The 17,500-nt window shown below is 27.6% G+C and overlaps 1 protein-coding gene across 2 annotated transcripts in view; it reads left to right on the top strand.

The window, feature by feature from the left end:
* LOC100199683 (RNA polymerase-associated protein LEO1) overlaps positions 1-17,500 on the top strand; it is a 29,360-nt gene that overhangs the window by 9,677 nt on the left and 2,183 nt on the right. Inside the window, exons 1-7 of one of the 2 annotated variants that reach the window (XM_065809128.1) lie at positions 450-512; positions 655-839; positions 8,234-8,382; positions 13,159-13,422; positions 13,592-13,771; positions 14,446-14,631; positions 14,951-15,128. In XM_065809128.1, the coding sequence (XP_065665200.1) occupies positions 674-839; positions 8,234-8,382; positions 13,159-13,422; positions 13,592-13,771; positions 14,446-14,631; positions 14,951-15,128 (1,123 nt within the window). In that variant the 5' untranslated portion in view covers positions 450-512; positions 655-673. Of the gene's footprint in view, positions 1-449; positions 513-654; positions 840-8,233; positions 8,383-13,158; positions 13,423-13,591; positions 13,772-14,445; positions 14,632-14,950; positions 15,129-17,500 lie in introns of those variants that run through there. The other variant, XM_065809127.1, reaches the window with a different exon arrangement.

Genomic DNA, 17,500 nt, shown 5'->3' with positions numbered 1-17,500 from the left:
TTTAAAATATTTGTAAATTTTTTTTTACAAAAACTATTAAAAAAATAAATTCATTAAGTTATTTTCATTGTTATCTTTTCAACTTTTTTTTCTAAAGAGTATTTTTAATAAAATCTCTTGATTTTTATCACAACTCTTTTTATTTATTGGCAAAACATTAAAATTTTGTTTTTTGCTCTACATTTTAATATGATTTTAGTGCTGATACTTAAGTCATGTTTGTCTCACTGATGTTTAACTGGTACATAATATATCCAATTGTATTTGCATAACTTAATTTACTATTTTATCTTTCTTGTTTTTTATCCCTTTTTTTAGCTTTTTTTTCAAACTTTATTCTTACCTGAATTCAAGTTTAATAACTTTATTCACTCCATAAATGGATGAAATATAACAGATAAAAATAAATGACAACAGTTTAGACATTACTTTACACAATTAAATAATTTAATATATAGTATTGTTTTAAATTATTTAGTTAACTAACCAGTACCAAGTACAAAAAATGAAAGGTTAATAGTTGTTATATATTTATTATACCAAATAATTTATTAATTTATTATTGTTATTTTTATTTGTTTTAGTTGATTTAATATAAAAAATGTAATTAAAAAAATAATATTTGTGAACAATCTAAATAATCCGATACTTTAGTGTGCAGTTACTAGGATCAATGTCTCTTCAAGATCTATTTGGTAGTGGTAGCGAGAACAGTGACAATGAAAATCAGTCAACTCTTAATGAGGTTGAACAGTTACCTTCAACACAACAACACATGGATGAACTTTTTGGTGGTTTAGATGACGATGACGATGAAGATCAGGATAATGATGCAAGAAGTAAGGAAAAAGATTTATTTTTATTTTATTTGTGCATTAAAAAAATATCTTTTTAAACACAAAATAGAATATTTCAATAGTATGACACTTATTTGCTTCAGTGTGAAAGTTCTTGAGAGTACCCAATGTACCTAATAGTACTGAAAATTAAAACAAGGTAGCCTACATGACTTGAAGTGCAGGGTGGCCAGCAACCTGGAAAAGTAAGGGAAATTCTAAACTATGTTAAAGAGTCAGTTGTATTATTATATTCATTTATGATAAAATTTAACTTTTCAAAAATTTATTTTTACTTCATATTTTATTTTTATGTTTAAAAACGTTTTTCAATTTAAAATAAACAGTTTTTAAGTAAACTTCTATTATTTGAGTTATGGGGGATTTCATGCATGCATTGGATTATCTAGGGCATGCAACCCTTAGTTTTAGATTTTGGTGATTTTTACACCACTTAAAGATTTTAATAAGTTATGAACATCCCCAAAATTTCATCCTCTAGTTCCAAACAGTTTCAAAGATATGACCATTCAAACTTTCTCTTGTACCAACCTTGTACAACCTTGTATCCGCCATTTTAAAACATGGTTTTGTTCTTTGTTTCTATTCTGTGTGCAATATTGCACACAGTTAGAGTTAATGTTAATATATAATAGCTATGGTTAGAGTTAATGTTAATATATAATAGCTATTATATATTAACATTAACTCTAACCATCCACCCCAAGTTCTAAAACAAATCCCGATTTCAATTAATAACAGACTAAACCAAAACTCCTCAAATGAAAATGTATTCAATTCCTCTAAACGAATATTTGAAGATGCCCTAAAAACAAGTTGTTTTGAAAATTTTGAACTAAAATTTGACCCTGAAAAAAAGAATACAAAAAAACGAAATAGAAGTAGAAGTGTAATTTGGTTCAACCCCCCATATAGCAAAAATGTTTCTACTATAGGAAAAGTGTTTTTAAAATTGGTCGATAAGCATTTCCCGCGATCTAATAAATTACATAAAATTTTTAATCGAAATACAATTAATGTTAGCTACAGTTGCACAAAAAATATGGAAAGAATTATAAAAGGTCACAATAAGGCTTTGTTAAACAAAAAAGAAATCCTAAATGAAAAAACTACAGAAAATTGTAATTGTAAACAAAAAATCAATTGTCCAATGAGTGGAAGTTGTTTATCAAAAAATGTGATATATAAATGTGTTGTTTCCTCTAAGAATGTACCTGATAAACAATATATTGGCATAACAGAGGGTGAATGGAAAAAACGTTTTGCCAATCATAAGCAATCTTTTAAGAATAAAAAGTATTCAAAAGACACCATGCTGTCAAAATATATATGGGAATTAAAAAAAAAAATTTTGATGATTTTATACTGAATTGGTCTATCCTTAAAACAGCGCCTGCATATAACAATATTTCCAAAAAATGCATACTATGCCTACAAGAAAAATTTAAAATAGTTACACATGCAAATCAAGAATGCTTATTAAACAAAAGATCGGAATTAATTTCTAAATGTAGGCACGAAAATAAGTTCTCCTAAAAAACTATAAAAATAAATGAGTTCAAATAATATTTACATTAACCACCCTTTTTTTTTTAAAAAAAAAAAAAAAAAAAAAAAAAATAGCATAAGTAATCATTTCTAAAGAATTCTTTTTATAATTGTGTCAGCAAATTCCACAAATGTGTGAAAATTTACAGTAGTTAAGACATTTGCAACTTCCTGTAATTTAATTTTTGGTATATTGGAATTTTTGGTATATTTGGTATAATTGAATTTTTATTAATTTTATCATCCATTTCTGATGAATCTTTGTTGATGAAACACAGTGTTAAATGGAAAAAATTTTTGTTAAGTGATTTTCTACTAATATATATATATATATATATATATATATATATATATATATATATATATATATATATATATATATATATATATATATATATATATATATATATATATATGCGGTAGTGGTGTAGTGGTAGAGCGCTCGCTTCATAAGCGAGAGGTTCGGAGTTCGATCCCCACCACGTCCCTGGAAGTACCCCGCTCAAAACGTTTTTCCGCGCAGCGGCCTTGTTCGTCAAGGTTCGTGTTTTGGAGTTATAGAGTTGAGAGAGGGTTAAACCACAAATGAGTAGCCTCCTCGTCTGTAGTGGCCTTCTTGGCCTTGAGGAGGTGAATTAACAAAAAAAATATATATATATATATATTCTTGCTTGATCGTTTTTAATTTTACCATTCTCAAGTCAGTTTTAGGTTTTTATTTAAAAAAAAAATCATTTTAAAGACCAGACCTTCTTTTTAAAAAAAAAAAGTTTTTTAAATTATTTGATAGACTACCTGCCCCAACCAAACACTCAGTCAATGTAGCGGCACTTCCTTGTAGCAGCAGGCTATAAGATATTCAATATAGCAACACTCTGCGCATAGCAGTCAATATAGCAACACTCCGCGCATGTTTTCAGTAAAAAAATAAAAATAAGTTTTTGTGGTTTTTTAAAAAACATTTTATTTACTTTTTTTTACAATTAAATTAATGCGTTTTATTATAATCTAAGGTTAGGCGTAGAACGATTTACATATGCCTTAAGCGATTTTATGTAAGCAGTAAGCAATTTTGGTTAAGCGGCTTTTTATCATTTTTTAACTTTTAAATTATACTATAAGCGGTAAAAAAAAATTAATTTTTTTTTTTTTAAAATCACATTAACTTTTAAATGATGTTTATGTAAAAACAATTGTTACTAAAGTTTGAATGACAATTATGTTAGATATAAGCGCTATTTACTAATGAAAAAAACTCAAATAAAATTGAAAATTTATTTTTATTTTACTGTAATGATTCGCTCAAAAAACACTAATGCTTTAAGCTTGAAGCAAAGATCATAATAATATAATTAACTTCTGATAAAAAATATATGATTTAATATAAAGCTAATTTAATAATATATAATTTTGTTCTGAAAAAAAATATATATATTTAAAAATTTAGATTTAAAAAATATTGGGAAAAATAATCTTTGCTTTCACAACAAAATTGTTAATAAAATAACAAACTTTTAATAAATTAAATAAATAAATTAACATAGTTTTTTTTAATTTTTACTCTCAATTTTTTTTCAAATAAAAAATCATTTGTAGTTGCAAAGCTGCAATTAGAAATTTAAGAATAATCATTTAAAAATTCAAAAATTTAATTCATTTTGAGAAAAGAAAGAAATTGTTAATATAAAACATTTTTAATTATTTAAATAAAAATGTTTTTAATTAAATAATTAAATTTAATTATAAATAAAATAAGCAAGTTTAATTATTTAGTATTAAAAAATAAATAAATAAATAAACATTCCCTTATAGTAATAATAGAAAAGAAGTTAAATAACATTTAATTTGTTTTTCGGTAATTAATATTATTGCAATAATTTAAAAAAGTTAATGTCTTTAAAAAATAAAAAAATAAAGAAAATTTTATGAAAAAATGCTCAACCCAATAGTCTAATTCACATTAGGCAATTGGGTTAAGCATTTTTTTTATTTAAAATAAGGCCTGATATATATATATATATATATATATATATATATATATATATATATATATATATATATATATATATATATATATATATATATATATATATATATATATATATATATATATATATCAACCCTCAGAATTAGGGTCGGCATTCGCCAATGCCGACCTAAAAGTAGTTGAGGTTAGCAAAAAATTGCTGACCTCGTTTCTATGTTTTATGGTAAGACCTTTGTATCAAATAATCTTTTCCGACCTGATGCCGACCTCTAAAAGATTGTGGTCGGCAAATTATTGCAGACCTCATTTTTCCTAATTCCGAGGGTTATATATAATAATAATAAAGTTTAGGCTGCACTACAAGTAGGTTTTAGTAAACCAGTTTGCTTGGTTATAGCAGCCGTTGCACTTTTTAGTTCTTGTCATAAAGGTTCTTGAAGCGGTTAACTGACGAGTCGTTGAGAACTTTAATCCGTAGCTAATTTCAGATAGGCGCAATTCTCTTTAAAAAGAAATTTTCTCTTTGAGTTCTTTGTTACTTGCTTAGAAATACGATAAGGGTAACCCCTTACTCCACCCGCTGGTTCTTCTAAACCGATTGAGCTTGCAATTGTGTTTGGGTAATATTGTTTGATAATGTTGAAATTATTTATCATTTTAAAATATTGAATTGTATCACCTCTATTACCCCTTTATTCTAGTGTTGTTAAACCAATTTTTGTAAGTCTCTCTTGGTATGTCATGTTTTTTAGTTCAGGAACCATCTTTGTAGCTCCTCTTTGGACCTTTTCAATTAGTTTGATCTCTAATTGGTGGTAAGGATTCCAAACTGAGGTGCATACTCTAGATGAAAACAAACAAAGGAACAATAAAGTATTAAAATTGTTTCTATATTCCATGTTTTAAATGACTGCCTTATAGACCCAAGCATGAAATTTTTTTTAAAAAAATTTCATGCTTTGGTTAAAACAAGTTTTGAGTGATCTTTCCAATTCAGGTAATTTGTAATTTGTACTTCAAGATCTCGTTCAGAAACAGTTTTTTCTAGTGAATAAAGAGACTCATTGTCGTTAAGTATTTTATAATCATATATAGGAACTTCTGGTGTCGCTGATGATTTCCTGATTACCATCGGTTTGCATTTCGCATAATTTAGCTTCATTTTCCATTATTTCCAATATAAAAAATGAAAATATAAAAGAAGACAATATATTGTCAGTATACAAGGGAAATGCAACAAGTCCAAAAACATCATTTTGAGATAATGAACAAATAAGTTTTTGCGTAAAAGTTATAATAATGAGTGTTTGTGTAATAGTTAAAAAAAATTTTTTTTAACATCTTCGTTAAAAAATTTTTTTTTAACATCTTCGCTTCTAACAAGGCTGCAAGCAACCACTATTAGAGTTGGAAGGTACTGGAAGAGAAAAGATGAAGTTTGTAGAGCAAGATAACGTTTGATAGATGACTTGAAAGATTGCAAATTATATAAATTAGAAAACCAAGAAGAAGGAAGCGAATTCCAAAAAACTAGGAAAAAAACTAGATGAGTTAGAGCTTTTGGAGCAACAGACACAGAAAAAGATGAGACTTCCTTAAATGATGAGTAACACAAGAATGAATTTTATTAGATGGCACAAGAGATGCTAACTCTTTAGAGCAATGCCCATTATAGTATTTGTAGAAAAAAGAAAGAGAAGCAGCATTACTACGATGTGATAATGGTTGGAGGTTGACTGCAAGAGCAGGTCCAACTATGTTTACAATGCGTTTTTTTTTTTACAAGATCCGCCCCAGATATGGCAACAGTATTCCAAACAAGACCAGGTTTGAGATTTATAGAGGTAAAGAATAGAATCCGGAGTAATAAAAGTGTCAAGCTCAATAAAGAGATGCATCCTTAGCAGATGCTAATTTTGTAATTGGTTTGATATATGGTTTCCGAGAAAGATCAGAAGTAAGAGTTAATCCTAGAAGATGAAGGGTAGATGACTCATCAAGTACATTACTATTCATAAATATAGGAAGATCTAAATTATTACGATAAGGACTGGCTGAAAAAAATTGAGTTTTATCTAAATTATAGTTCACCAGCCACTGTGAGCCCCATGCTGCAGCAGAAGTGTGATCCTTTTCAAGCTCAAATGCCCCCTCCAAGCAATCCGAGAGTGTTGGCTTTTTATCATGACAAGAGTAAATGGTAGTATCATCAGCGAACAATACTACCTTAGATGTGAGAATATCTGGAAGATCGTTAATGTAAATTAAAAGAGTATAGGGCAAGGATTGAACCTTGAGGAACCCCTGAAGTTATGGAATATGAGTGGTGTCTATTGAGGACAACTTTAATACTATGATTGAAAAGGAAGGATTCAATAATCTTAAAAATGTTACCAGATACACTGTAAGAAGATAGCTTATGGAGGAGACCAGCATGCCAAACTTTATCAAAAGCTTTAAAAATGTCAAGAGCGATGGCGATAAATGATGAGCGATAAAACCTATCGCTCATCATTTATCGCCACAGGAAGAAGACTAATGGGACGGTAGTTAGACAAGTCAGATCGCTCTCCAGAATTTTTGAAAATTGGCATAACAGATGCCGCTTTCCAGCAGGCTGCAAAACATGACTTTGATAAGCACTTGTTAAATAGTTTTAAAAGTTTAGACGACATCTCCCGAGAACACCTCTACAAGACTATAACAGGTATGTTGTCCAATCCACAAGCTGTAGAAGAGTATAAGCAGGAAATCACTTTTGATACAGATGCTTGAGTGATACAAATGAAAATAATAAGTTTTTGTGTTATAGTTGAAATAAAATATCTAAACTCATTAATAATTGATTTATTAAATTTGTGTGGTAAATCAAACAATAGAGAATTTAAAATACTAAACAGTGGTATAAATAACTCCATACTGCCAAAAATGGACTTGTAAAAAGATAATGTGTAAATAATTGTTTAAACTTTTTAAAACTGTATTAAAAAGCGATATACGTACTTAAAATAGTTCAAACTCTTAAACTCATTCATTTAAAGTTTAATTGAAAAAAATTGTCTTTCTTGTTTTCTTTCTGTTATCAAACAAACAAAAAGCATAATACATAACATAATGCATAACATAAATACGAAAAAGCTTAAAAAGATTGCTCAGAATGAAACAAGTTAAAAGTAATAATTTAACATTTATGAAATATAAAAACATCTTTTATTTCTGCTAAGAATATAACCCACCAAAAAAAAAATCAAATTTTCTACTTATCTGGAGCTTTAATTTGATTGTATAAAGCTCGTATTGAGTTAAGGGTCTGTGGGAGCGTGCCATGTCTAGCCTTAAACTTTTTTTTTAAATGTTAGAACTCTCTTTTTTGCTTTTTTGTTGTTGCTGTTTTTATTATTGCTTTTTTATTGCCAACAAACACCTAAATCCCAATGTTGTGAAAACGCTGTGTAAGATTTTTTCCTGGCTGACACCCTGACGGCATAATGTTGTTTACATTTAATAATAATCATTCATTTAATTTAAAATTTGTTATTATTTGTTGAGGATGAAATATTGATTTTGGAACCTCCTCCCTTTATTATTGTTAGTATAAAATTATAAAAATCCAAAAATTCTAAAAAATTTCTTGCTTGAAATCTATAGCTGAATTATTTTCTTTTCCTTTTCTATCTTAGCCCTATAAACTCAACATTATTCTTGGCAAGCAAAACCAATATACTAAAACAAATTAATTGTTTTACTGCTTGGTTTGTGGCTTTACACACTAAAGATAAGTGCTTTGCCACTGCTCCGCTATATATAACAAAAGTAATGCTATATAATTCCTTTTTGGAAGGTGCAACATCAATAGAACCAGTAAATGAAGAAAATGAAATAATCGAGGAAGAAGAAGATCAGGATGAAGATGCAAGAAATATGCCAACTACACAAGATTTATTTGGTGATGAGGATTTAGATGTATCTTCAGATGAAAAAGAAGAACAGGTAAATTATTTTGTTATTATTTTTTTATTTTTTCACTTGGAAACTGATTAAATAAATAACATTTTCTTGGTTTCTGTTTTTTTTTTCCTTCCGATTATTATTCGACTGTAACATCCATGGTTACACACTTGTGTGGTTTAGGTTTCTATAAGTGAAAGATTTGTGTGACTTTTTTTATAAAGATGACATTATGAAGAGTTAAAAAAGTTTTTACTATTAGATGCTCTTTTTGTTGTTAACCTGTGTTACAGTTTGTTTTTTTAAATTTACTCCCAACAAAGCTGTAACCACTAATTAAATTGGAAGTTAACAGAAATCAAAGCAAAGAGCTAAAGATCAAAAAAACAATCCATAGAAGTTGATCAGATGTCAGGAAAATATGTGAAAAGTTGTGAGAAAGTTTCAAATCACAGATGTTTGCATAAAAAATTTAAAAAATAAAAAGAAAAAATAAAAAGGAAAAATCATCTTTTTTCAAATAATGAATTTTGATTTCATAAGAATTTGAGTCAAGTAAGTCAGTAGAAGAATGGAAAGATTGAAATCTGTGTTGATTATCTTTCAGACATTCAATACAGATTTTAATTTTTCCATTCTATTGCTACTGCTGCTAATTCAATTCAGAGACTGCTAGTTGTAGTCAGAAGACTGTTTAGGAGATAGTTAGAGGGGTGTGAGTGATCTGCAGATTTTTTTAAATTTGGAATCACAGATTTCATGTTCCAGCAAGAAGAAAAACAAAGTTCAGTCAGTTCAGTTAAGAACAAACAGCTTATAAAATAATACGGAGAAAATACTTTTGAAAGAGTGTTATCACAAGCTGTAAAAAGCTACTTTAGCAACAGAAGAATAATTTGGATGTCTAGCATTAGAATAACCTCTGACTTTAGGATTCAAGAGATAAGTTAAAGGAATTAGTTTTTTTATAAAATAATATACAAATAGGTCATTTCTGCAGAGATCATGGTAATTGATAAGAGTTATGAAAATATTGTTATTTTACATTTTGCTAGTAAAAATAACAAATTTTATGAATTTCATGTTTAATGCTTAACTTTTTTTATCTTATCCTTGGGTGAGGTAATAAATTTAAATCCGTGTATTAGAGGTGAGTATAATAATCCTGATCTGACCTCAAGATCATGATGATCCTTATCCTGACTTGATCAAAAGATCAGGTCTGAGTATTTTTATTGTGGTACTACCACTAGAAAAATTACTAGATGTTTGAAAGCTCTTACCCATAATTAAATTAAGATCTTTATATCAGAGTTTTTCTACTAGGTTGTTTTCAAACTCTGCTCCAAGGTTTTGTTGTCGCTATTTATTTAAAATAATCAGAATGTAAGTAATGTTCTGCATACATAAACCTGACACCTGCAACAAAAAGTAAATCATTTCAAAAAAGTCAACAAACTTTTTTAAAATTAAGGTGTATATATATATATATATATATATATATATATATATATATATATATATATATATATTTATTTATATATATTTATATATATATATATATTTATATATATATATTTATATATATATATATTTATATATATATATTTATATATATATATTTATATATATATATTGTTTAAAATTTCAAAATTAGTATAGAGTTTAAATGATTACAAGTATATAAAAAAATAATCATTTTCTTGTCAAGTTCATATAGAATAATACAAACAAAAGTCATTATCACCTAAACATGACTGGAAGCTCAAATCTTGAGAGCAATCATCCGTAATATGTCCAATAGTAACAACTTTACCTCCTATTTCAATAGACTTGTACCATGAGTGGCCAGGGCCAGATTTACCTATAGGTTAACATCCTTGGGCCCCACATTTTTAGAGGTCCCAAATGGGTTCAAAAGTGTTTGCTAGGGTTTTTAGGGCGTTATTAAAAAATATTACTTTCATGATTATAATAATTGCTACACAATAATTCCTTCTCAACAATTATTAGGATTTTATAAAGTTCTATTTGTAATGGTTACAGCAGTAAATCCTTTAGAGATTAATTCTGCACAAAGGAATTCTAGAACAAATCTAAATAAAGCGCTAAATAGTTAAAGAATCAAAAGCAAACAACAAATTTTAGTGCTATATATACTATATAATGGTTTTTCTTTCAAAATGTTATTGAGTGCACTGAACATTGATTCAGCCTAGGGCCCTAGAGGGTGTAAATCTTATATTAAAATTTGGTATGTGGATTTTGTGTGTAACTTATATTAAAATTTGGTATGTAGATTTTGAGTTAAGTTATTTATTTCTAACCTCGTTGTAATTATATTACTTCTAGTAGTATATTCCTACACCATTTGTGCTATCTGTCTGCTTGATACAGTTCATATCGTTTTACAACTGTATTAGATGTGTTATACTACATTCCTGGAAAAAATATTGCGTTAATATTGCATTACCTTGGTTGTTATTCTAGTTATTATATTCTTGGTTATTTTTATAAATTAATTTTTTTTCTAACAAGATTGCAAGTAACCACTATTAAGTTTGGAGTTATTAGAAAACAAACAATATGGTTGAAAGCAAGATAAGGGTTGACAGAAGACTTTAAAAGTTGTGGGTTGAACGAGTCAGATACAGTAATGCGATACAGGATGCAGGATGCGGCTTCAGATCAGATACAGGATGCGGCTTTGCTGAATAACTAATCAACCGAGAAGAGTTTTGGTTGATCCAACTAGAGATGAAATTTCGTTTGAACAGCAACTATGATAATATTTGTAGAAAAGAGAAAGAGATGCAATCTTGCTACGATGAGAGAGTGACTCGGGCTTTTCTGAGAGTTAGAGGGTTGTTATTTGTCAATATAAAAATGAAAACAATATTCAGATAGTTGTTTGCAGTAAACAACTGAGTTTTGTTAGAGTTAAAATCCAGAAAACATTGCAACCCACAAGCTGTTACAGAAGAGAGATCGAATTCAATATTGGCTGCTTGTTCTAAGCGATCAAAAATGAGGACTTTTTGTCAAGATAAGACAAAAAGTCTTAATTTTTGATCAGGAAGATCATTTAAATTTTAATTTTATTTACTTTAAATAGAACGTTGAGGTTCCTACCTGAAAATACTGGAAATAAAGAAGAGTGTTGGCTTTTAAGAACGATTTGAAAAACTGGTTAAAAAGAAATGATTTGATAATCTTAAAAACTTTATAAAGAAACTAATAATAGAAGAAAGACTAATCAGAGGATATTTGGAGAGGTCATAATGTTTTCTAGAGTTTCTAAAATTGAAACCACTTATTTATCACTTGAGTTACGTTTAGAAAAAGTTGAAAAGAGTTTTAGAGAACACTTATGTAAGACTTTGATAGGTATCTTAGACATTTAAAATTGAGAGGGATTGATGATCAATGAACAACATTTTTTCATAAAAGATTAGGGTTGTTTAAGTATAAGCATGTTAATAGGAGAGTTTGTCAGAAAAGATATTAGTAGTTTGGGTATCAGCATGTAGAGAGTTTTAGGAGAAATAAGTAGAGGAAAAGTATGAAAACCTAAAGAGAGTGCGTTATATGGCATGAATAAACTTTAGTTAAGAAAAGAAGATACTCAAGAATGTTAATATTAAAGCAACAGCATAAAAGGGGAAGGCTGAGACTTAATTTTATAAATGTATATGTGTATATCAATGTTGATGATGGTATGATGTAAACAATCCTGTTTCAATGTTAATGCAGTGTCGTTCACAAACGCAGCCTAGCTATTTTTTTATCATACCCGGCCCTTGTCCAATATAAACCCCGGTCGTTTACTAGCTAGTATAGAAATCTTTCAGCTTTTGTTTTTAACTTGTTTTATTTAATCCACATTATAGTGTCTGCATTGAAATCGAAAACTGTTTAGCTGGCACTCTATCTTCATGAACAAACACTTTCTTACATTTCTTGTTGGCATAATGTCTCTAGGATTTTAGAACTCATTTCTCTTGTTTTATTTGAAAGAGATACTTAAATAGTGTCAGGATTATTTGGTGTTGTCTTTTATTTACTTGATTTTAGTCTGTGAGTATGCTTAATTTCAACATTTTCTAATCAATACTTCTAAAACAGCCCTCAACTGTGTTATTTTCTGAGATTGCAGTAATAGTAATAATGTCTTAATTCTCTTGCCTGGGCATGTTTATTTATAGTTGAAATTAGAGAACATATTGGTATTGTTGCTTGCGTTTAGTAGATTTCCTGATTAGAATTGGAATCAAAAACTGAATTTTTTTAAATCCAATTTTTTTTTGATTTTTCTCTAGTTAAATTTTTAGCTTATTCATTGTAGTATTTTTGTAAAGTAACTTTCTCATTTAGTAATTTAATTGCTTATCTTGTAATGCTGCAAAAACTGTTTTATCTACCTTTGCTAAGTTAGTGTTTTCTTCTCCAAACCCAATGTAGTCATATTTTAATGAAAGGCTAATATCTGTTGCATCAATCATTTTTTCAGGCATGTATTCTATATTCTGTATTATTTTTTTATATTTGTATATTGCATAAGAATTATCAATTTGGACATAAGTTTTGTGCACAAAGTTGATTTAGATTTAAATCTAAATCTAAAGTAATCTATTTGAAAATAATTTATTTATTAGTAAAAAATAATTATTTATTATTAAAATAATTATTTATTAGTAAAAAAGAAAAGAGTATAAATGCAAGTTTTGAGCTGATGCATTGGCATTGGCCAAAAGTAGGTATTGGTGCACCCCTAATAAATATATCTTAAAATTTATCTCAGAATGGCTTTATTTTTAGGAAAATTCTCAAGATGATTTCCAAAGTGCTAAGAATCGACCGTCTACTCCTGAAGATCGACCACCTACTCCTGAGGAAGAAGGTTTATCGATTGCTATTGAATTGCCACGTTGTAGTATGTCGTTAGGAAAGGAATTGACTTTTATAAAACTTCCTAATTTTTTAAGTGTGGATACAAAACCATTTGACCCAAACTTTTATGAAGATGAAATTGATGATGATGAAGTTTTAGATGAAGAAGGTAGAGCACGATTAAAATTAAGAGTAAGTCATTTAGTTAATTGAAAACTTATAGCTCAACAAAACAGCATAAAACTTATCGTTTTTAAAAATAAATTTTTTTTAAAATATAAGTTAATATAGGTACAAAACAAAAATAGTTTTATTGCTTATACAAAGTATTTCAAATTAAATTCAAGTTAAATATTTTTAGGTTGAAAATACAATTCGATGGAGATATGCAAAAGACAAGGATGGAAATGAAGTAAAAGAAAGTAACTGCAGAATGGTTCGATGGTCAGATGGTTCATTATCAATGCACCTGGGCAATGAAATTTTTGATGTTTTTAAAATGCCAGTAACTGGAGAACAAAATCATTTGTTTGTGCAACAGGTATATTTTTCTTTAAAATCATTTTTATAATTAACATAAACGAGTCAAGGTTAACATTTTAAAATTTTTATAGTCTGCTTGATTGTAGCAGGCTTCTCAGAGATTTTAGTACTAAATGTTATATAAACAAAAGAAGATAATATAAAATTACAAATTATAATGTAAAGTTCTGTAAGTTCTGATATATGCCTGATGTAAGTAATTTCGCCTTATGATTATAATAATAAAGTTGGATCAAACCTTACATATTTTATTATGATAATCTTATAAATGTTAAGGTTTTTAAAAGTTTTTTTTAACTATGAATTGTTTATACTTTGTTTCAAATTTATTTAAAATTAAAATCAGCCTAGAGTTTTAGCAGATAAATAATATTTGCACTTGTTATTGGTTTTGTGCACTGTGTGTACTTAATTATTAAGTTGTTTTTTAATATTGAAAAAAAGTATTTGATTTATTTTTTGCCTTAAAATATTATGTGCAATTACATAAAAATATTATTTATGATTATATAGAAGTATTATTTATAATTATATAAAAATTTATTTATAGTTATGTAAAATGTATAATATATAAAATGTTTCATTGTGAAAATATTAAAATGTTTATTTTTATTTGATTTAACTGTATTTTTGAGTTGATTTATTAATTATTATTATAGTTATTGATTTTAGGGAACTGGTCTTCAAGCTCAAGCTGTGTTTAAAAAAAAGTTAATTTTTCGTCCACATTCTACTGCAAGTCAAACTCACAAAAAAATGACAATGTCAATAGCTGATAGAATGTCAAAAGCTCAAAAAATAAAAATGATGCCAGCAACTGAACTTGATCCAGAATCTCAAAGAAAATCAATGTTAAAGGTTATATTTTAGTCTTACTTGCAAAATATATCACAAATGTCATCACAATTCTGATAAATATGATATTGATATTTTTATAAAGTTATAGCCCTAAAGTTGAACCTTAAAATGGGACTTTAAAAAAATTTAAATTATATTAATAGACAAAAGGTTTTATTCTTAAGCAAAAATTATTTATAAAAATTGTGAAACTAGCATTGAAATAATTAAATATATTTAAGAATTTTACCATTAGCTTTATGTCAATTAGTGTGATTGTGGATAATATTTTCTATTTTTTACAATTGCATTTTTTTTAATATTGCAATTCTTATTCTAGAAAGAAGATGAGCGTCTTCGATCTGCAAATCGCAGGGAAAGTGCTCAAAGGCGTATTCGTGAACGAAGTCATTCAAAAGGGCTTACTTCTAATTATTTGGAACAAGATATGGAAGGAGAAGAGGAGTTTGAAGAGAGTATTGCTTCAATAAAAAATAAATACAAAAAAACACTTGCTGGTAATATATATATTTTTTTAATTTTCTCTTTGAAAGAAATGTGAGAGTGTAAAAAAAACAACATCTAGATTAGCTACTTTTTCACCACTATATTTTTGCTGCTAATAGAATAACTTAGAATAACTAGTGATATTTAGAGAACTTAGAATAACTAGAGAATAAATAGAATAACTAAGCAGAATAAAACTACTTCAAGTCCTTATTGGTTACTGAAACATATTGATGTGACCAATATGATGATGTGGCAAAAATAACAAAAACCAAAAAGAAGATAAAAAGGAGAGCATTTTAAATAGGAAAAAACAGAACATTTACATTTACAGCTTTTCATGCAAATAAAATACTGCTCTTGAAATGCGTGTTTGTGCACCCATCATTCTTGATACTCAAGGCATATCACAGTAGACAGGAAACAACAATAACAGACTAAAAGAAATGCATCAGGAAATGTTGAGAAATATTTAAGAGGTTGCCACAAAAACCAAAGAAAAATACTAATTGAAACAGGAACAAAATGATTGATCATTTTCAGATATTTTATATATTTAAGTTGAATCTTACTATATTCTCATATAGTAAGATTCACAGTTTTTTCCTCAGAAGCTATAAATTAAAGAGATGCATAGACTCTTTATAAAGTACTGCATTGAGAAAAATCTTGTCAGTCCAAATTCTATCAAAGGGTTTCATAAAATGTAGATTTAGTTTGAAGTAGCAAAAACTTATGAAAGATCAATTTAGAAGTTGTAAACAAAATAGAAAATATGAAGATTATGAAAAGAATAACAATTATGTCAGTAACAAAAAATTTACTCGAATTTAAAAAGAAGAAAAGAAGAATGAAGCAAAAAAAAAAAAAAAAACCCTGACTATAACTGCAGTTTTAACCTAAGCTTTGTTTACAATAGTTGTGCAACAGTTGTGCAATTTGGTCGTATAACAATTGTTGCCGAAATTGATTTTATTCTATTAATGCAACTTTTGTTTTACAAAATAAATTTTGTTGTACAACCTTCGTTAAGTTGTGCAACTTATGCAAGAAAATGTTTTCATTATAAAACATTACTGTAGTACATCTGTTGTATGACATTCATACAACTATTGGTGACCAAGCTTTAATGTAAGTTCTTTAATTACCATATGGTATGCGACTGTAAAATCACAACCTTACTGTTACAAAAACTTATTTTTTAAAGAGATATTTGTATTTGCAGAATGACGTTTAGTACTTACGTTAAGTAAGCACTAAAATAATTCATTGAAAGCAAAAAACAAACAATTAAAGGATTAACAACAATTTTATTTCTACTGTCATCAATGTGGAAGGCAAAATCAAAATAAAATGATGAATGCTGTCAGGTGCATTAACTCTATTCATATTAGATTTTATTAAGTTTACATTTTTTGTACCAGTCAAAGTGAAAATGATACAGCCACTCAGTGATTAAAAACATTATTGAAATAGAACAATCTACTCATCTGTAAAATCGGAAACAACAATAGAAAGTTTTAAAAAACAAACAAATTGTGTATTAACTGTGTTAAATCATGACGATATAATAATTTTAAAAATAAAGAAACAATTACAGCATATTCAGCAGTATTAGGTAACAAATGCTTTCAAATATTAATTTTAACCAAAGTAAACGGTGCAAAGAAATCTAAACCTAAAAAAGTTAAGTATTGTCCAGTATTGGTCAGTATTGTTCAGTTAAACGTCATAAATGAAAATCCTGATATTCTTTACTTTATGTTTCTGAAGAAGAACATAAAAATTGCATTTTTAAGCAAAAAAGCTCTGATCGCACAAAATCAACATCTGGTATGCACTTACAAAGGCAAAAGTATCTCTCTCCAAAAGGCGTTAGTGCACTAAAAGATCTTCTTGCCCTATGCAATAAAAGTTAGCATTTTTTCATACCAAAACAGTTTCTACTAAGACCTCAAGATTTGAGTTAACTACATGGAAAATATATAACAAAAGAATCAATAACAAAAAAACCAAAAAGCATAAAGACCATCTAATAAATAAAAAGGATTGTGAGGAGTCAGTTTCCAGCTATTCAAGTTTGTTACATGTTAATGAATTGAGATAATTAATATGATGGTAATTTTCTTCACCTGTGCCAGAAATGTCTAAAACTAGGAATTTTATGGTTTTCCATTGCTCATTGATTATTTTTAAACATATATATAGTAATTTAAATAAATAACTTGATAAATTTTTACACTTTATTTTGCATACCATGCCAATTAGCCTAAGACTCAAGTTCACAGTTCTGGTTTTCAAATTATGTATTCTCCCTCATTTACTCTCTGGTCTCTTTACCAATCCTAAACTAGTACCATTTTTTTTGAAACATTCTAATTAA

The sequence above is a fragment of the Hydra vulgaris genome, chromosome 11, assembly GCF_038396675.1.
Source record: "Hydra vulgaris chromosome 11, alternate assembly HydraT2T_AEP".
In the NCBI taxonomy this organism is placed as follows: Eukaryota; Metazoa; Cnidaria; class Hydrozoa; order Anthoathecata; family Hydridae; genus Hydra; species Hydra vulgaris.
This window is presented reverse-complemented; position numbering and strand designations above follow the sequence as displayed.